Genomic DNA, 22,114 nt, shown 5'->3' on the forward strand with positions numbered 1-22,114 from the left:
TGGTGTGTGATTTATAATATTTTATTTATTAAGCAAAAACATTAGAAGAGCTATTTTGCTTTAAAATGCTATGAAAACATGTAAGTACAGACTCCACTCAATAACTGAGCACAAGAGCGTGCCTTAATAGATTTAGGAGCCACACTTTTGGTAAACGCTTTACATACAAAGTACATGCAACTCCTTTTCAAAAGAACACAGAGTACTCAAGACAGCTTCAACAAACTCAATTATTAATGCTTGCAGTTAAAATCTTTAATAACGAGTGAACACCAGATTAAAAGGTTTCAACCAACCTTTTGAGCCAGCTGATTTACCCAGTGTGAGGTGCAGTTGCTAAGATCAGGGCCTTTGGGGTTCCATGTTCCCGTTAAAACCACACAAAGATACGAGGCAGTTCCTACAACAGATGGGAAAAATATAGTGAAATTGAAACCATTTTTCTGCATGCATTCAGGAAATCAGCGACAATGTGCTCCTTAGCAGTGTTAAATTCTGAATGCCACTAGTATAAGCAGTTGACAATAATTGACAAAAACGTAAGGAAATAAGGTAGATGATAAACTGCAATAAAAAAGTCAAACGAAAAGTACCAGACGGTTTCTGCAAACAAACAAAAAGCCCTTGATTTTTCCTGGAGCTCATCCAAAGAGGAGCTCATAATGAGAAAGGCAGCTGTAAGTGTATTTCATAATAGTCCTCAAGTAAAGACCTCAAAGCATACATGCAAAGTAATTCTGAATCTACACTCAAACGCAGTTTGTAGAGTAGAACTTGACCATTGCCTGTAGATACTGCATTCTCCAAGTAATAAGAAAAATCGTATGACAGACAGGCTGAGATTTAAGAAAAATCACAATGAGAGAGCAGCACAGTGCCTTTGAAACGTCTGCTTGGAATCATGATATATTTTTAAAGGCAATACCTCGTGTTCCTTTGGGGCAAGGCCGTTCAACCATCATTCCTCTTTGTGTCTGAGGCCAGCTAATCCCCCTGGCCTCAGTCGGTTCACAGAATCTTTCTGGCAAAGGGAAAAAACTCGTCACAGGGGGAATTTTGGTTGTAGAAATGGGTGGCGGTGGCTTGGGTCCTCTGCTTCCTTCCTTTGTTCCTCCAGCTAATGTTGTGCTTACAGGACCTTTCTGTGATGTAGTGCTAGTGGTTGACGCTGTGGTTTTGTATAGCTCTGCTGAAGAAGTTATTGTCACTGCTGTAGTAGGCACTGCACAGAGAAAATAAGAGTAATAAAAAAGTGAATGATTTCAGAATTATTTTTTAAAAAGTTATTTGTGTAGTTTTAATGGATTCTCTGGTGTCTCCTTTTTTTTTAACCTTAACATTACTCTTTTGTTATTGCTATCCTGAGTGCTTAAGAATTTTTTTTCCTCCCAACTCATACCAGCATGAAGTTTCAGCACATTCTCTAAACACTCTCTTCCATAAAAAAAATTGGTAGTTACATTTCTAAAGGCAGAAAGGCAGTCCTAGGGAGTTATCAGTACAAAACAAACATGCTCAGAGCAAATAAAGATTACTTAGTTGCTTCCACAGAAGGAAGAACTCAACAGATAGAGCCATAAACAGTACAGTTCAGCTTTAAAAAACAAAGGTAGTGGGCTGTAACTAACAGGAACATTTTAAAAACAGACCCAAAAACTTCAAGTCACCCACTACACACCTTCCAGGGAAATAATTCCGATTACATCTTCCTACCCGGCAGTCATTCTGCTTGAAAGAGCTGCAGCATGCCTGATTAGCTTCAAGCAGAACAAACGCATAGCACGGATGTGTTCTGGTGTTTCAACATTGCAGGCTCTAACATCCTTTGTTGATAAAGCAGTATGAAGCCATGTCTCATGCAAAGCCAGTGGCAAGCACCCAGTGCAGTTTTTCATGCCACTTGAGGATAGGTTTGGGCCAAATCATTTCTGACCAAAACACAGAACTGCTCACTCCCTGGCACTGCTGGGGCTGGGAGGAGCAGTGGGCCTGGCTCATTTTGTGAGGCTTTGCAGAGACAGCACTCCTTAATGCTTGTGAAGATAACAGTCCGTAATTTCTGTTCATCACCTTGAAATGTATATGGAGCAACAGCTGAAACAATGCAAGTAATGTAACTGAAGCAGTCACAATTATTTCCAAATTTTCATTAGTGTTCACAGTGCTTTACAGGCATGTAAGACCACAAATCCTTGTTCTGAGATTAAATATCCTCAAATCAACTATTTTTTATATCCTAACCAATACAGAAATAAATGAAACTAATTTTAGGATTAACTTAACTGATGAAGGTGACTTTTTTGTTGTGGCTGGATTCTGTTGCAGCTGGGCCCCTGACCTCTGAGGTATGGACAATTATGTTTTTATCATGTTCTCTAAATAAGTTCACTAGCAAAATCAAAAGAAGTTCTACTAAACTTTCTGTCAGCAAATTTATTTTTTTTTTTAAGTTTGCATTTTGAATAAGATTAACTTTCACTTGTTTGGAAGATATTTAAACCATATTTCATTTATAATATTTTAGGAGACTCAACTATCATAGAATCATAGAATGCCTTGGGTTGGAAGGAATCTTTTAAATTTCATATGAATTTACAGTATAGATTTTGAACACTGACATCTATTTTTAAAGACCATATAAAGAGAAGTGTTTTTTATCCCTTTCTTACTCACAAATGACAAACTTCTTCAACGGCTGTCTTCTGTTCAGCCCAATTCCCAGCTGTCTGAAGACAGTCTGTGTAATTGTGCTGTATTTGTGGCCCAGCCAGTTACTATGAAACCTACTGAAATCTCTGAATCTGCTCTGCAAGTGTTTGCCTGACATCTTGTGAAACTGCTGTAATTTTATTTTGATTACAACGCATCCAGCCTTTCCCAATTAACATTTGTCAAAAGCATTTGCAATCACTTGCAGCAGTGTCAGGCAACGCCTGCTGAATCAGGTCCTAAGGAATGGGAAGCTGCAGGAGACACAGGATGATGCAAGGGACAACCCATTATTTCTATCTGTTCCCTAACACATTGTGCTAGTATGTATTTAATCACTTAAATGTGTTAGCATTATTGCAGTTACTGTTCAAACCTGTAATGTTTAGCACAGCTTTGTTCCAGGAGCAAAACATCACAGTAAGAATTCAAAATTATTCTCTAAAGTTAAGTAGTGAAGTGACAATTTTCAGAACATACTTTGTGCTGTACCATCAGCTATAATATTCTGCTGTTTTTACGCAACTTAATGCTACACACTGAAATCAATTCTTAAGCATATCACCTATGATTAAAAAATGACCTGCACATCTTAGCAGTGATACATACTTTTGAAATGTATTTGTAATCTCTTTTTTTAGGAAAAAGACTCCAAACCATCTCTCTCAAAAAAATGGAAAAGAAACAGTTTCTAAGATATTTTCTCTTGCTTTAAATAAGAAAAGTAAGAAGTCGGTATATTTAAGAATGTACCAAGAAATTTCAGGACAGTGTGGAAGCCTAGGAAGGAGAAGGCTGAAAAAACAGAAACACATCATTAGGAATATATCCAGATTTCAGAAGGTGGATCATTTTGTTTCTAATGACCTGTTGGGGAACTTAACCTGACAGGTCATTGTCCTGAGCTGCAAGAAGACACATGATGGCTTCCATCATCTGACGTGTCCCATGCTTGAAGCCCAGGGTGATGGTACCCACAGGCTCCCAGGCACCTGCAGAGCACTTACATATACAAGATAATGATACTAATGATTTACAAGCTGCAAGTAAAAGGAAGAACAAACTTCTTGTATGGGTCACTGACCTACCATTCTGAGCAGCTGGGGAAAGTCTGTAGAAGGCTGAAGATTCTTTATAAAATGCCATGCGACTTCTTGACCATAATTGCTGGAACAAGTTGCAGCAAGTTGTGACTGCCCTGTCCTATGAGGTGTTCAAGGCCAGTATGGAGGGGGCCCTGAGCAACCTGATCTAGCACTTGATCTGGTGGCTGGCAGCCTGTAGAGGAAGGCTTGAAACTTGATGAACCTTGAGGTCTCTTGCAACCTAAGCCACTCTATGATTTTATGATTGATGTGCCAGGGTGAAACAAACCTTTTTCTCCCTTCTTCCTTTTTTTTTTTTAATTATAGGCAGGTCACATTATCAGCTGAAGAGTCTTTGTATGATACAAAAAAATAAGATCAGCAAGAAGTAAATTCAGAGACTTTTTGAGAATAATTAACTTACATTTGTTTCATGCCGTTCCTAACAGTTGATTTAAAGAGCTATTTATGTACTGTGTTTCTAAAAATTAAGACATCACTTGAGTAAAACTTAACACCTGTTTAACAGTGTGATGTCTATAAAAAAAACATAACACAATTGCTTAGGACAGCGGGGGAATAGTAACTTTGTTTCCCCAACTGACAGTGAAGAATAGATTTAGAGACATTTTTTCTTCAATTTTGTATTCTTTGCCAACAGGTTTCTACTGTAAGTAAATATTAACTACATTAAAACAAACAAACCAAAACCTCAAAACACAACCATACCCACCCATTTAAAATTGATCTGGGATGCCCAGAGGATTAATCATTTCTGAAAACACTAATAGTTCCATTTTCATCTCTGCGACTTAGATCATTTTCTAGATTGGCTGCATGGATTTTTCATTTAAACATATGTTTTTACAGGCCAGAAATTTCAATATATTTTAACATTCAAAAACCTAATTCTACACCTTCATTTTCAAAAGGCATCATACACTGGGCCACTGTGTAAAGCAACAGGGATCAGACACTTGTGCAAACCCAGATTTTCCTGCTTTCTGCTTATTACTGTGATGTGCCTGCTTTTACACTTCAGTGAATACCAGGGAAGTCACTAAGACTTACTTAATTACCTATACGCTCCAGCTATTATGCTGGCCAGTACTCTACAGATGCTGCAAAATCCCATTTAGTTGAAAGTGAAATGTTTACATGGGCATTTATAAATGTATACCCTGAAAATTATAATAAATACACTACAAAATTAGCAAAATGCCTATGATTGAGAAATGTGTTATCTGGTCCCCATTAAGTTATCTTTACTTGTACAGCCTCTTTTTAATCAATCTAGCGTAGCAGATTCACTAAAATAGCAAAGATCTAATTTACTTAATAATTTGCTGCATGACTTCGTCATAGATTCTTGGTGCTATAAAGATTTATTTGCACTTGCTTACTGTCACTTCAAGCCCTCGGTGATAGCAGCTGACAAGTTTCTGTTCCATCAACACTCACAACATCCTTATTTTCCTGCAGTGATCCAATAAAACTTAATGATGGGTATCATGGTACAAAAGGGGAGACAACCCCAGTTTGAACAGTTTGCACAGTCTGCGTAAATTGGGATGAGTGTAGATGAAATCTCTCCCTAACGCACTAAAACAGAACAAAAGGATTTATCTTCTTTTTGTTACCAAGGAAACCTTACAATGTAATATTCACTTTTTAAGGGGAAAATTCCCTTCAATCTTCTTAATCTTTTAACTTAAAATTTCTTTTAAAAATCCTATTCCAGCTAGGATTTTTTTGATCTTTGGATGTCTCCTTTAGAAATCATGTACAGGAACATACATACTAAATTTACAGAAATATAAAAAATACGTTCTGACTTTTTTATAGTTGCTTCTCTGCAGGTCCTGATATACTTCTGAATTATTTCTGAGTTAAGGTTTTGACTTTTAAATACAAGTTTTACACTTAACCTTAGAAAATATGCTCTTGTGCAGTATCTGAGTGGTACTTGTCAGCTGTAGCTCCGAAAGCCATTTCTACATCTATGTATTCCAATTTCCACGAGGAGAGAGGAAAAAAAAACAACATACAGAGACTGAGGTTAAGGGGAGAGTTCTAAGGGCAGCAGACCCAGTTTCCAGGGTAAGATGGTAACTTGGCTGCAGCAGCTGTGGTTTTAGAAATCAGAAGTCTTCCTGAGGATTACGAAAATAAGGATATGAGACATGCACAGTTACAGGAGGAAAAAAATGCTACAGGTCTGCAGCGAAGTTAAAGTCATCATTAGGTTAATTAAAGAGGTATTTCTGTGATTTCAATAGGCAGATTTAAAAATTAAAGAAATAATATAAAGAAAAAAGGCAGGTTTTGAGTCACGTGTGAGTCTCACAATTTTGGCCCTGGGAGCAAACACAAATCTTGCAGTTCAAAATGTGACTCAAATGTGATAAATTTGTCTTTTATGAAGGACAAAGATTGTTGTTTTTGAAGCGCTTGATAGTAGGAAGTTCAGGTGCAGGCAAAAACTGATAGCCAAGACAGACAGAAAAAACGAATCAGTGTCTGTATCATTATTGCTCCCACAGCAACAGAAGGAACACAGATTGCTGACTTTTCTACAATGGCCCCAAGTTAACCACTCAAACAGAAAAGACCATGACTTCCAATTTTGAGCCACTGACCTTGTGACACCATTAAGTACTTGGTATTAAAGTACCATTGCAAAAGACACAAAAAGAAGGTTCTCCTACTAGGTGACTTAAAGAATCTTATCCTAACACCTATGTCTTTGAGTGGATGATTAAGAAATCTAAGTCAACCAAAACACACGCACACAAAAGAAACACAGAAATGCCCTTTACACATCCTTTGTCAAATGTACTGAAAATCTGATCTAAGGCCGCACCTCAAATACTTTGTTCAGTTTTGGGCCCTTCACTATCAGAAATATACTGAGGCACTGAAGAAGAGAACCAAAGCTGTTGACGGGTCTGGAGAACAAGTCTTATGAGGAGCAGTGGAGGGAACTGTGCTTGTTTAGTCTGAAGAAGAGGAGGCCCAAGGGAGACCTTATTGCTCTCTACATCTGCTTGAAAGAAGGTTATAATGAGGTAGGGGTTAGTCTCTTCTCCAAGGTAACTAGCAATAGGATTACAAGCAGTGGCCTCAAGTTGCATCAAGGGAGGTTCAGGTCGGATAAGAGGAAAAGCTTCTTCTCAGAAATAGTGGTCACACATTGGCACAGGCTGCTCAGGAAGGTGGCTAGTTCAAGAAACATGTAGGAATGGTTTCTTAGGGACATGGTTAGTGGGTGTAGGGAGGATGGATTGATGGCTGGACTTCAATATCGATCTTAGAGATCTTTTCCAACCCTAATGATTCTATGATCTATATATTACACATATAGATCTTTAAGCTCTGTAACAATAGAAGAACTGATCTCCAATTTATATAGATATTGTGCTGAAAGAAAGAGAAACTGAGAATATAATACAAGTAAAATAGAGAGTTATAAACTGGAATATCTTCATTTTATAGTACTACATCTGAAGGACAAGCAAGATAATTTTTCCTTTAATTTAGTAGTCTTTAACTAAAGGCAACTGGCTTAGGCAAAAGAGGAAATGAACTGAAACATATTCTTAGATCTGCCGCATTCAGATCCATATAGAAATAAAACACTGTTTATTGGCTTTATATAGGAGGAAAAAATCTTTTGTGAATACATGTATTACATATTCAAATAGCTTCTATATTTTAAAAGGTCACAGTCAAAATGTATTTACTGATGTCTTAATGCATTTAAAACAAAACCTCACAATTCACTCACAAAAAATACTCCTTTTGTATCTTCATGGATGAACGGGTAAAAAGCTTAGAAGAGAGGCAAGCACCCCGCAGAGTGCCCTGGGCCCCTTCTCATCTAGGTCTAGTTGCAATAAAGTGTTTCTCCCTCTGACTTGCATGTCAGCCTCTTCTCATGGAAACCCCAGGACGTGAGGGGGTGCTAGTGGATGCACAAGTGTCTTTTTGATATTAGATGGGATGCGGCTGAGATGTGTACTTTATCTTATGTTAGAGACTCATAATAAAAACATCATGAAATGTTTCACTGGACACACTGGGTGTTTACTAACACAAAGAAAGGATCGTACAAAGCCTTTTTCTCTCTCCCTGTTCTTCCTTAACACTTTTTCCCTTAATGCAATGATTTAAAGATTAGCTTCTACCACTTTATTTACAGCAGAGCCTGTGCCTCCATTTTCTTCTCTTAATTGTAAGGCTTTTGAGAACTTAAACTACAACTTCATCTGAGTTAAACTGAATGAAAAGTGACATGCCTGAGAACATATGAAAATGAAAGTTTTCTAATAAGATAGGTGGGTATGTCTCTGTTAAGAGCAGCCACCAACCTCTGTAATGAAATGGGGTGCAGGGCCTTCTGAACAGCTGCCATATGCTAGAGCTTAGAGCTAGGCACTGGAACTGGCCTGACCCTAGTATCATACATGGGGAGGTCTAGGGAGACAGACTGGGAATGCTTTCATGTGGCTCTGGAGATTACTAATGCATTAGTTCTAAACTTCCTTGTTCTGCTGCTTCTTAAGTATTCTTAAGTATTACATCTAGAAAAATTTAAATATATGTTGATACAGAATCATAAAATGGTTTGAGTTGGAAGTAACCTCAAAGGCTGGTTCCAAACCCTTTGCCACGGGCAGTGAAACCTCCCACTAGATTGGACTGCACAGGACCCCATCCAGCCTGGCCTTGAACACCTCCAGTGATGGGGCATCCACAGCTACTCTTGGCAACCTGTTCCACTGCCTCACCAGCCTCAACATATCTAATGTTCTCTCTTTTAGTTCAAAGCCATTTCCCCTTATCTTCTTACTACACTCCCCAATAAAGACTCCATCTCCAGCTTTCTAGTAAGCCTCTTTTAGTACTGAAAAGCCGTGAGAAGGTCTCCTCAGAGGCTTCTTCTCTCCAGGCTGAACAATCCTGGCTCTCTCAACCTGTCTCTATGGGAGAGGTGCTCCACTACATGGTTTATTCTGCTGTGCATTCATGCTTATCAACATCTTGTCCTTTGATACATACACCTTCTGCTGCTCCAGACCATTTGTTTTGATATTCTCTCCCATAGGTGTTTATTTGTGGCTATGCCTTTTCATGTCATTCTTAAAAATAGCTGAGACCTAAAGATCTCCATTTTTCCTCGTTCTTTTAGGAGTTAGTGTCTTCTTTTTAGATAACTGTTCTAAATCCAGTGGAGCTGCAGCTATAATGAACTTATTGAGAAATCAGCAAAAAAGACGTTGGATAATCTTGCCTAAACTAACATTAGTAACCATGAAAATAGGTCTCCAGAAAAGTATTTATGCTTGCTATTGCACATTAACCCCATACATATCCTCTGGGTCTTCCCAATAAACATCGCTCTTCAGCTGCTGGCACCAAGAAGTTAAAAGGTTTGCACATGTGGTGTAATCAATTCAGAAGGTAGGTAACAGAACCAATGGGAATAGGCTTTTAGCTCAGTGTGAATGAACTCAAACTTATTTTATTTACAGAAAGTCAAACTAATGGTATAAAGTAAATAATTCTAAAACATAGAAAAGCTAAACGATTTTACACAAAAAAAAAAAAAAAGACCAAAAAAAATTAAATGAAATCATTCTCTCTCTTTACAAGTACTGTAAATTTTCCTTGCACCAATATAACACTGTACTGCTCAGCTGTGCAGAGACCAATCCTCTTTGCATTTCTGCTAAAAGCTAAGTCTAAGACTAAAGAGATCTGAAATAGTTGTCTGAATCGATGCACAATAAGAAAAAAAAAAGTCAGAAAAATCAAACTCTTACCTTGGGCAGGATCAGGTGGGCCAAATTCCAAAGAATATCGGAGAATGAAGTTGTTATTCCACACATAGAGCTGGTTGTCTCTGGGGTTGTAATCCACTGCAGCGATGTACTGGTACTGGTTAGGGAAAGGAATATCCACGTGCTCTCCTCTGCTCAACCTGGTGTTATAGATGTAATCGATGGCGTTCCTGCCTGTCTCACTCTCATTGTCCTGATACACTGACCGGACAACATACAAGACACCACATATCATAAATGCATTGGATGCTGCCCGTTTGTCGTAGGTCGTCTCCCATGTTGCTTCAAAACGTAGTGTGTAGGGGTTCAGCTGGCTAATTACTATCATCCCGTTGTTCTGCTCCGTAGCATAAATTACCCATAAGCCATTTTCATCAACTGCCAAGTCAATGTCAGTCTTTCCTCCCCATCGGTATGGGGAAGTATCATGGTAATTAGCATAATTGATTATGGCCTCTCCACTCTTAATTCTAGTCCTTAAGTCAAATTTTACTATGTTCCTAGTTCTTTCCTTGTTAAAAAATACAGCGCCATCATATACTACAAATCCAGTACCATCCACTCGATTTGGGAGTTTATACGTTGTCTGCTGGCGTCCATTTTGGAAGTCCTCCAAAGAAGCATATTCTATCAAAGTATCAGTGCGATACGGAGTCCATGGCATGAAGTATATTTTATCTGCAGCCTGAAGAGGATCTTTGCACCAAGCACCTGCTTTTTGTTCAGCTTCATATAAATACGGTGAGTCCACAATTGCTTTCAACGTTCCCGGGCAAACAAAAACTAACAGTCACAGAGAGAAGTAAGACAAGAATTATGTCAAATTAAAACTGTCTCATAATCAAAAAAAAGAAAAAAATAAAAGAAAAAAGTAGGTAAATCATAATGACTGTGTCAGGAAGAAAAAAAATCAATTTAATTGGCACTAGATAATACCGTATGTTATAATTAATGCAATTATCACCCGTTATCATCCACTTTTCTTAAAGTTACCATGTTCTTGCTGTACCAGTATGGAAAGTGGATGGGAACAGCTTTCACTAGTACAGACCAAGGCTCAATGGCATACACAGACAGCTGAAAATGTAGAGCTACTCTTGCATTTTCATCTTAGACTTTTAGTGAGTACACATTAATGTTCCAGAGCTTTTAACTGGTGTGCAGTTGTGTGCTAGGTCATTTCAGTCCAAAAAAAATCACATCGACTTGTTTAGAACTTTAAGAAGTGGTGAGGCTGAAAAAGGAGGTGCCTCGATTAAAAATAAAGGAACAAAACAAATCATCAGGTATATAGAGAAAGCAATTAGGAGCAGATAAAACAAAGCACAACCAAAGCAATGAATGAAACAGACCAGGAAACCCTGTAACCATGGCATGCTATGGAGAGGGTTCTGGAAGCCAGGCAAGATGACACTTTATTAACAAGAATTTACCCAAGGGTGAGAGAAATAGAGGGATAGAAAGACAAAGAGAAAGGGAGAGAAAAAAGCAAGGGAGTCTTCCCTCCAGCCCAAGTATTTCAGACACTATACCCCGCCACCTACTTTAAGCAGCCAAGTCACTTTATTGCAAACAGTCGACTTCTTTATGAGGTGTACTTATGAGATCCTGCTGATTATCATAATATAAGAGTGTTGTGGGGAGGGGAAGGGAAGAGGTTAACATCCATAAGGCACATAACAAGGAGCTGGGGTTTGGACTGTATACGTTATTTACCTTTTTGCTCCACTTCTATTTTAAGCATCGGAAGAAAAATAAAAAAGTGCAAGGAAAAAAGAAAGAAGATTAACATAAATTGACTATTAATCTAAAGATTAAATTAGTAACAGACGCTAAATATAGGGAGAATAAGAACTGCACTATATTGGATAAAGAGAAACAGACAACAGGAAAACCTAGCAGGAGAGAGATTCTATGGTTACATAAGTGAACATGGATCAATCATTTTAGTAGATTAAGGAGGCAATACAGATATGTTGGCATGTTGTTTCACTTAGTGAACCTGAATAAATAATGAATGACTTTACTAATGCATGCTAGATATACTCTTCTTCTCAAACTCAAAGCATAATGCTATCAAGTTGACTTTTAAGAGTGACACATTAATATATCATATATGCGCTAGTGCACATATACATACTATATGAATTAGATAACTATAAATCCAAAACACAGTATATGAATTATATAGGTATGTATGCGTGCTTATTGAATTTCCCCCCCATATTCCTTCAGCTTTTACTTCTTATAAAGAAAGCAGCTTGCATCCTTTAGCTCTGCTTAGCCCCATTTTATTTGTTTGCCTGTATGTAATCTTGAGAACTTTTGCCACTTCTTTATCTATAACTGCAAAATCACACTAGAAGGAATAAGCAAAAACATCTAGAAAAAGGAAGCAAAAGCACAGTAAGCAAGAAGAGAAGAAAAAAATTAACATTTAGCTCATTCAGATATTCTCCAGCATCATCGATTAAGCCAGAAACAGCAAGCTAGTATGCAAGGACAGTCATACTAAGTGTTTGAAACAAATATCCATTCCACCACCACACATGGAAAATATAAATCAAACCCAATTAACAAAGTTATATTACTATAGCAATTTCTCCCCAAGGAAGTTTTATGGAACTTATTACAGGAAGACTTATAGCTGAAGTCCAGATAGTAAATAGCTTTCCAATAATTATTTGCAATAAAATCTATTTCACATACTCAGTAGCCTTTGAAATATGTTCTCTTAGTTTCATAAAATGACCTGAAAAATGACAGATGCACCAATCTGTGTAACAATAACTGCTGATACCAAGGAAGTGTATCAAAACTATTTGCACAGTTATTACATTTTCAGTATTATGGTATTAACCTGAAAAATGCATTTGTATGTCCCATATGAAGTTTTGGATTTTCAGTTTCATTTAACAAAATCAAATATGGTTATTTTGGGAGAATGATATTGACTGAGCTGGTCTAGTGTTCCTTTGGGGAACAATTCCAAAACTCTGTGAGGGGAGGGGAAGGCGGCTAATATTGTCAAACTGAGCAGTAGTTTTCCTAGCCTTTGTTCATTTGTGCATCTTTAGGTAGCAACTGTTTTTCTGCATTTTCTAATTCTTCAGTAAACAGAAGATGCATTCTTAGGCAAGTTTCTGAGTTTCACATTCAGTGTTAATGACTTACAGATGATTCTGTTTGTGAATTTTCATGTATGAGCTTATTCCTTGCCAAAGAGCAATACTGATACCTACTTAGAATTAGTAATAGGACAGTGTGAAAAAGATAGGGATAACTAAAATCGTTACTGGCACATCTTCTCAGAGTGCATTGGTGTACAGCTGTACAGTTTTCAGGGACAGATGGGCTTACTGAAATAAATAAATGCTGCAAAGACCAATCAATACAGACAGAGAGAATATAAAGCACTTTTAAAACATTTTCTATTGAATTCTTGAGTCCAACAAAGGCGTAAAATAAAAATGCACAGATGTACAAAATGGTACTTTTGATGTACTTCTTAATGAAAGGGCAGACTTCTGTTACTCAGTCAGTGTCAACATACACTGCAAAGCAGAACTGAGAGAAATGTCAAGTATGATACTATCAATTTCTTTGTAATATAATCAATAGCACTCTTATTTTAAGACAAAGCAATGCCTATCAAATTTGTCTAGAATTTTAGTTTTGTTGGAGATCCAACTGAGTATTTCAATAGATTTTTTTTTCAGCTAAAGAGGATTAGAAAAACACTGCTGAACAGTTCTACATTACGAGATGCAAAAAAGTAAGCTTTTCATTAAGTACATTCTTATGAGGACAATGAATACTGAGTCCAGAGAAAGCTCAATCAATATGCATGGACAGCAAAGCAGCTATATATTTCTGAAGGCCAGCAAGACATAAGAGTTGCTCATAAACTGCATTTTGTACAAGGGTGACACCAACTCCAACATGTAAGAGCTCAACTTTTATCATAAAAGTAACAATAGCTAGTTGTAATCTCTCAGCCGAAAGTTATCAACACAGCACATTTTGCATATTAACTGAAGATAAAATCAGGTAACATAAAAATCAGAACTGAACTTTGGTTAGAAGTGTTGTGATGACTAAACACCTCTCTTCGTAGACCCACAAAAGCCTATCCCATCTTCTTTGCAAACCTAATGATTTCAGTCACTCCATATGTTTAGAAGGGCAGCACTGGAACAAGTAAGGGAGAAAAAAAGTATCAGACTTGATAACAAGTGTTGATTAAGACTTGCAAGAATATCAGGACAAGCTTTGTGGGACATGGAAAAAAGATGGTCAATAATCAAAACAGCTACTGCAGCACTATGAGGCTTAAAATTAAAACTTCAAAACTGATTTTAGAAGCTGTCAACCTTTTTTGATGCTTGTAACAACACTTGACTCCTCTTACAATTCTGGAATTAGGTGTAGTGTCATCACTGTACATGCTGCAGTTAACAAACTCCAAATCTTGGACTTGGAAAGACAAGAAGTATCCAGAATCCCGAGTTATGATAGACACAGAATTACAGAATTCAAGGGGCAGGCCAATGCAATTGACAGTAAACAAAAATAAACATTTTAAAAGCAGAATAGCTACATGTTAGAGTACGGGGTAGGCCGCGCTACACTTCTGAAAACTGGAAAAGAAAAGATTCCTGTAGATAGCAATACCCAATTGGTAGAATATATCCACAGTTCTCTTCCTAAAACAGCATAAAAAATTGTTTGAACATTATTTGCGTTATAGCTTTTCTCTATGAACTAGCCTACTGGAACTGGAAACGTGATCTCTTGTCATATGACTGACCCCATCGTTTGGAATCAGTTGCACTGCCCTCTTTCTGAGAATTTGGAAATAAGAATAGAGCTAAAGTAAAAGTGATCTTTGTGGAACAAAATTTTGGTTAGATTGGGGTAAGACATCACTCTTTAAAAGTGGCACAAGAAGAACAGGCATAACAAGCCACCAATACTACAGACAGGAGGAATGATACTTGGGATCACTGTATGCAGTAGGCTTCCAATCCTACAAATGGTACAGAAAAAAATCAGCAAGCATCCATTTCACAATGACACAGCAGAAATGAAGAGAAAACAGATGATCTGTGTTTGGCCTTTAACAACAGTGAATGATCAATGTGGTGAAGCAATACACAACAATATTTCAGTTTAAAACAACTAAATTTAAAAATTGTGCAGTAAGCCCTATGGACAGTTTTGACATAGCTTTGCTTATGCCAGAACTCATTTCCTTCCTTTTTGGATGTATACTGTCACCACAGTGTTTTTGCATCTCAGACTTGGCCTGTTTCCTGTACCAACAGAAAATGTGACTTTGGTTAAGGATTACTGCAGATCAAGAGATTCACACTTAATAATAACTTAAGGGAATGATCAGTGCACTGCTCAAATTCCATTGCAAGCACAGCTATTTCTCTGTGGAGTTACAGGATGAGGGAGTAGTCACTGCAAAGAATGACCTTACAAGAAAACAAAACCAGTTAAAAGTGTTGAATCTGCAGAAATTTTATACACGTGAATAGATGTCAATGAAAAAAAAAACAAACCCCAAAAAACATTAATTATTACAAGAAAATAAGAAGCATGTCTAAAACTAGTGAATTCTGGCATTAGAAAGAATATTGTACAAAACTGCTGAAATAGCTATTACTTTTAATTTTTTTATCTCAATGTTTTCAGTATTTACTTTTTTCTGTTAACAGTTCTGTTTTGACATCTGATTTGAAGACACAATTCACATTTTTTGCTATACATTAAAAGTGAACAACTCGTCTTGCTCCTTTTCCCACTGTTTTTAAAAAATGTGGTTTAGTTACTTAGTGATGAATTATTCACTATGAATCTGAGTTCATTTAACGAATGTGCCCCTAAAGCACAGTCTTCTTACAACACCTCCTGACCAGGAGTGTTAGTGCTGGGTTCTGCTGTGCACTCAAATTCACCAAGGTAGCCTTTCAAGTAGATCGTGATTAAAATTGAAGTCAATTCCTTCTTTAGAAGTCTGTGAGCCAAGCCAATTTGTCAGCAACTGGTATTGGGCAAAAGTACAAATTTCTATCTGGCCTATTGAATAGCTAATTCGAGTTTGTTTTCTGGAAAAACAGTAGCCTTAAAAGCCAAACACTTAAGAACATAGACAGACACTTGGCCAGCATTGCACCATGGCTTCCTTCCACACTTCGTGAAGCTAATTGGAGGCCCTAGTCTGTAAGTGCTCTGCATGCATAATGGATCTGTGGGCCATAAACATATGCTTCATTTCCATGGAACAGCACTCCAGCTTTAATTGTGAGGGCCAGGGGAAGTGAACAAGAATAAAAAGATTATACTTACTGTAAGGAACGCATTCATATTGAACTTCTAGATACTTGTATGTTCCAGGACAAGGATCAGGAAACACATCTGACCCAGTAACTACTATACACTGTGTTCGGTTGTTGCACCTGTAATGGGAAAAGAAAGCAGGCTAATTAATTTAAGATTACATTTAATTTGCAAGTTCATGCTAAAGTGCTATGTACAGCACTAACTTTCTTCACACTTGGGCAGTTCAATCCATAAGACAACAAAGTTAATTAATACTAGATCAGTCAAAGTCCATAAACGAGGCTTCAAGACAATATTTCAGTTCAGGCTTAACACTCTTAAATTTGGGTATCATTGTTATCTCAAAGAAGCATTTCAAGTAGCAAGGATAGCTGCCTCAAACATATACTGACTTGACACTACTACTCAGTAAAGTTAAAGCAAAATGCAAAGATGATATAAAACTTAAAAAAAAAAAAGTGTAAATGTGAATAAAGTGCATTCACACAAATCACCAATTCCTTTAACCTCTCCAGATATACATTTGAATGGCTTTATGTCTCAGAGGAATGTTCGTTGTGATTGAAGGTAACCAGGATTTTGGTTGGAAGAGTTATTGCAGACAAAAAATATTAGTATTTAAATTTTAATTATTTTAACAGCAATTGATGGTCCTTATGCTTCCCCTGTTAAGTTACAGGAAGAAGTAAAGAATGACCATCTGAGGAAATTAGAAAAAAATTTAAGAAGAACTGCAAGAAAATTGTAGAGGAGACAAAATACTGAAATATAAATGATTTGTTGAATAATGGAAACCAACACATTTTGATGCAAAGAACAAATTCATTGCAGTGCCTCCAGTCATAATGATTTTATGAGTTTAATGGTTTTTAAAGTGTTTTGTTTTTTTGTTTTGGTTGTCTTTTTTTTTTTTTTTTTTAATAATAATTATCTGGGACTTCCAGGCCAAATATAAGATTAGAATTTTAAATGAAAAAACGATCACCTAACTCTGAAGAGATGGTCAGAAAGAAATATAGAAAAAAATAGTCAGAAGAACTATTACAATAGAAAAGAGAAGATCAGGGAGTTAGGTGACTATAAGAAAGGGGAGTTTGGCTGATCTTCTCAGGGGTTACTTTTGTTTGTCAGCAAACTGAATAAGAGTGGTCTGAACTTAAGTAATAACCTAGCCTTTGACTCCAGCTGTACATCAGATTCTCTATTGCCTACTACTTCCCACACTCCCTGAATAACAAATCTCAGGCTAAAATAATCTATCTTGTACCAACAGCTTTCTCCAGCTGTACTTTGCCAACAGGTATAAGAGTGATTCTTGCTACCTCATGAGAAGTAGAACAAGCCCATTTGAAGAACTCGGATACAAATGATGTTCCTATTTACCTTCTAATAAAGCTAGCAGTGAACAGGCTTGGACAAACTGAGACTCTTGCTGAGTAAACTCAGGAGCAAAACCTTTTCCGACTTTATTAGATCATTCGTCTTTTCTCTGTTCTTTAAAAAAAAAAAAAAACTACTTATTTTGTCTTGTGACGCTCGTAATTTCAAAACTGATTGCGAATAACCCACACAAGCCAAGACAGGCAGGCAGGTAGATGGTGAGGAGCTCACTTTGTGGCCATCGCTTACCAGTCAGCCCAGTATTATGCCACTCAGGCTGCCAGCATTACTCACTGCCAACAGCACACACAGTGTACTAGGGTTTGGAGAAAGTAGGATGCACACAACCGTTTTCAGAGCCAGGTGGAAGTGATGCAGAGAGTCACTGCACTGCTCTCAGGTGCATGATGTAAGAGGAGGCTGCAGAAGTAGGAGAAGGCAATATGATCCTAAACTTCACAGACTTCTTTGGTCTTACCTCTCTACCAGGTTTTTAAACCCCACAGCTGAGGTCAGACAAACCAGCACATGAAAAGTAATATTTTGTAATTAATTCCTTTAAATTAAAATGAAGCCATAAGCACTCCTACAAAAATACTCTCTGTAGTGCATCACTCAATGTAATGGCTTCCACAGCTTTGAGCTGTATGAAAATTTCATCTTACAGTTGAAAGAGCAGAAATTAAGAAAGAAATATTGATTTATTACAAAATAATATGGATACACATTGGGAGGAATGATGAAGATCAGTTTCAAGCTTGTATCAAAAGGATGTATAATGACAATAAATCAGAAGTGCACTATTTTTGCCTTACTACAGTAAAAGCCAGTGTCGAATTTCAGGCATTGAGTTGCTGACTTTGTAAAAACTATGACTATTGACTATTTCTATAGGTAAGAATTTATGTATTCTGCATATGGTCACCTCCTGCTCACCTTTGGCCAAAATGAAGGCGACCACAGTTCTGAAATGCAATAAGCTGTGCCTGCTGCTGTAGTACACAGTAGTACTGCAAAGCATCCCCATTTAGAGCAAGAGCAGTTACGTGTATAACTGAAAGAATAAAGATTTTACATCCAAATCACTGACCTGTATTTAGAAATAAACTGCTGCTTGCTATTTTTAAAAACTTTGTAATCTTTTAGCATAAGATTCTGATTTCCATATGCTTCTAACATTTCAAATTAAAGTATCTTATTTATACATTCACATGTAAAAAAAAAAATAAAATCCACATTCAAGTAACTGTTTGTTACCCAGTTAAGTTGGTCATAAACAACAGTAATTAGAGCAGCTGTAAGTCCCAATTCAAGGGTTCTAGAGAAGAGATGAAGGATATTTGGGCCTTAAAGAGGTAGTTCTGAGACTGGCCATTCAGAAAATTTACAGTATTGTCATTTGTTCTCTGGATAAACAGTAGTCTTCCTTCTTCTTCTTGTTATTTCTTTCCCCCTGTAAAACCTGGGACACTAACTTCAGTATTAGTTATTGACCTATGCTTCTGCTGCTGCCTGCAAAGACCATTCTACTAACTGCTAAAGGGCTCAGCTGACATTCTTTATGTCAGCTATACTGGCCAAAGGATACTCTATATAAAACAGCATCTCATCTTACAGAGCTACAGAATGTCGTTACCTTACCGCCACTCTAGCAAAGGTTCACAATTTTGAGAAATCTATACATTTAGAAACACTATGTCCAATGAAGACCATACTACACTGCTACAATCTGTGCAACATAACCCCTGTGTGGATTTCTATTCCTTTCTGAAGGGTAAGCCCTTTCCGAATGTGGCTACTTCATGGTATTCTCCAAAACAAGACTTAACAGAAATAAAATTCCTGGATATTTGAAAAACTGGCCCAGACACCATCAGGAAAAGAAAAAAAGAAACAAACAAAAGAATAAAAAGACTTGCCAACTAACTTGAAGTCCTTAACGCATTTTAACCAGCGTTATTTTTTCTACACAACACTCTGTTTATTCACTTCATCTATCCACACTGTTTTACAATTGTTCTTACTGGTACGAACTAGCATTTGTTGTTTCTGGGAATTTAAGAAGTCAAATCACAAATATTTTAATGTTTAAGCGTTTGCAATCTAGCGTTTAAGTGTTCTTTGGTTTTAAGTATCATATAAGTGTTCTGTAATCTAGTTAACTGCATACTTTCCTGGCATATTTTAAACTATGCAAATTCACAGATTTTTATGTACAATCTTAAAGTTCATATGATCTGACACTGAAATATCTTCACACTTGAGACATTCACGATATTCACAAAGATTTATGACACCATGACTTTGTCATTTACAAGGAAATAAAGCAGATCTGCAAAAAACAGCTGATGTAGAAAAGGTAATGCATGGATTAAGAATGAAACTCTACTTAGGGGAAGACTAACAGTAGCACTAAAAGAATGATGATTCAAGTTCCTGCGCTAACACAGCATGAGTTTTGCAAAGGGAAAAGTGGGAAATATTATTGTTCTTGTGAATACAAGGAGTAACTGCATACTCTAACAGTCATTTCTTCAGTATTTTAGTATGAATGAAGAAAGGTTACATTTTCATAACGCAAATGCATCACTTAGAGTAATCTAAAAATCAAATGGAGTGTTTAATTAACAGTTACAGTACAGTGTCTGAACTCCTTTCACCTCAGGATGAAAGACTGCAAACGAGGAATGGCCCTTTCGCACTTCAGATGACTACAAAAAAAAGGAAGTAAACTAGCTCCAGCAGTGCTGTTAGCCAGCATCTTCCCCTCACTGTGTAGCCAAGCCCCTTCTGCGCTTAGCTTTAAGGACAGCTGTACTTCCCACAATAATTTGTTTGCATTTCAACTCTAATGTTGATTTGTACAATTCCCAACAAATTGCTTTTGCTCTTTTTTTATTATCTTATGCTCGTTATTGTGCTTTACCACGTGTAATGTATGGAGATGAGATTCCATGTGCAATCTATTGTGTGAGGTGTTTTAATCAATAATCTTGTTCTGCTGATTAAGCAGGGGCTTCTGTTTTGGCAAGATAACATTAGTTTCCCCTGTCATGCTCCAAAAGCTATTGGGAATCTTCAGCAGATCATTAGATATGCTACAATAAAGCTTTGGTACATTCTCTTTTCTTTCTTAAATTACTTCTTCACTGTCCTATCATTCTCCGTCACCGCTGGCACTGCATTATTATTACAGCTCCCCTGAAACTTGCACTAGAGCTATGTCTCCAGGCCACAGGATGCCATTTTCAATTGAAGCTTCTGCTTGAAAATATAAATTAAGAAAATTTCATTATCTTCTGCCAAGGGCCATTATTCACCACTGTTCTAAGGAAGATTAAAAATGCAAAGTCTATGGACTTGAACAAATACTCCAGCATTAAAATGAAAAGCCCAGTGCATCGTGTCTGGACCAGAAAATGAAATACTAGAATTCAAGAAGCAGATTTTTGAGATTTCAGCATGAGATGGGCCAAAGAGAAGGATGAGATCATCTTCATGGGTAGGTTCCATATGCCACATAAGATACATACAGTTCCTCTCCAAGTGATTCTTGCAGTTCTGCAAGACGTACAAAATAATATTCACATCAAAATTTATCCTTCAAATGCTTTTGTTTTATATACATAACTTTGGCAAAGATAGCAACATAGAAGAAAAATCACTGCTACTTTGAATAGAGTACAGGTTAATGTCTAACATCCCCAGACAGACCGCCCACTTGCAGCTTTCTGTGAATGCAGTGTTTCTTTAGGCAAGGTAGAAAATGGCAAATACAGAAAAGTCATGCATACTTCACTTTAAAAAGCTAAAAAAACAAAGATAGTCTAAAGCCCTATTTTAATAGATGAAATTAATTTTTTACAAAATTCTTAATATATTAGAACATCCACTTGGGTATGTTTTGAAATGTTTAAGTCAGATCTGAAGGTATTTCTCTTTCAGCATATTGATTAAATACTTAAAAGCTAGCACGACGGCATGTTCTTGCGTATTGCCTGCAGCAACCTGCTCAGACACCACTTGCAGCACGTAAACTCTGAGTTACAGCATCACGTACTCCATATGGTCTTCTTGTTCCTTATTCACCCTGTGTGAGTTGTAGTCTGAGTAAAAAGAGATGGGAATGTGGGATGAATTGTTTCGTGTATTGACTTTTAACGACAGCATATTTTAAATGGAAAAATTCCTGAACCTCTTTACCCAGAATAAACGGCCATCTTTACATATGTATTCCTAACAGTCTACAACTGCTGTGTGAGATGTGCTTCTGCTTGTGTATGCATATTCACTAGACCTCCACTTCTGTTATTAAACTCAAAGTTACATATGTATGAAGATGTCAAATATTACTTAAATGTTATGTTTTATTAATTTTGCCTCAGAAAGCTTGTACAAAACCTACATATCAAATAGCCAGAGAAAAGTGATTTTATGTTAGAAATGTTACACATATATGCTTGCACACATACATGCAACAGTAGAATGAAACTACTTAAAACAATGCATTTAAATTCTGAATTTCAAATTCACCTCACAAGAAATACATTATACAAACCAGAAATGAAAGCTAATCATTTAGCAACTAGACTTAACCAAAGCCAAAAGAAAAGGAGCTGCTAGAAAGCCCTCCCCCTACCCCCTCACACCCCCACTGTAAAGCCCTGACTTGCAGCAGCCTTGGCCAACCAGCACCTATAGTTCCAAATCAACTACTGCAGCACCAGTGCAACCCTACACAGTTGG

The 22,114-nt window shown here is 37.0% G+C and overlaps 1 protein-coding gene across 9 annotated transcripts in view; it reads right to left on the reverse strand.

Moving 5' to 3' along the window:
- Positions 1-22,114, reverse strand: part of ADGRL2 (adhesion G protein-coupled receptor L2) — a 171,029-nt gene that overhangs the window by 34,462 nt on the left and 114,453 nt on the right. For 5 of the 9 annotated variants that reach the window (XM_031554863.1, XM_031554862.1, XM_031554866.1 and 2 more), the window contains exons 4-7: positions 15,995-16,104; positions 9,620-10,420; positions 926-1,222; positions 297-400 (exon numbers count right to left, since the gene is read on the reverse strand). In XM_031554863.1, the coding sequence (XP_031410723.1) occupies positions 297-400; positions 926-1,222; positions 9,620-10,420; positions 15,995-16,104 (1,312 nt within the window). Of the gene's footprint in view, positions 1-296; positions 401-925; positions 1,223-9,619; positions 10,421-11,353; positions 11,369-15,994; positions 16,105-22,114 lie in introns of all 9 variants that reach the window. The other 4 variants (XM_031554868.1, XM_019618690.2, XM_031554861.1 and 1 more) reach the window with 1 other exon arrangement.

The sequence above is a fragment of the Meleagris gallopavo genome, chromosome 10 (assembly GCF_000146605.3).
Source record: "Meleagris gallopavo isolate NT-WF06-2002-E0010 breed Aviagen turkey brand Nicholas breeding stock chromosome 10, Turkey_5.1, whole genome shotgun sequence".
NCBI classification, from domain to species: domain Eukaryota; kingdom Metazoa; phylum Chordata; class Aves; order Galliformes; family Phasianidae; genus Meleagris; species Meleagris gallopavo.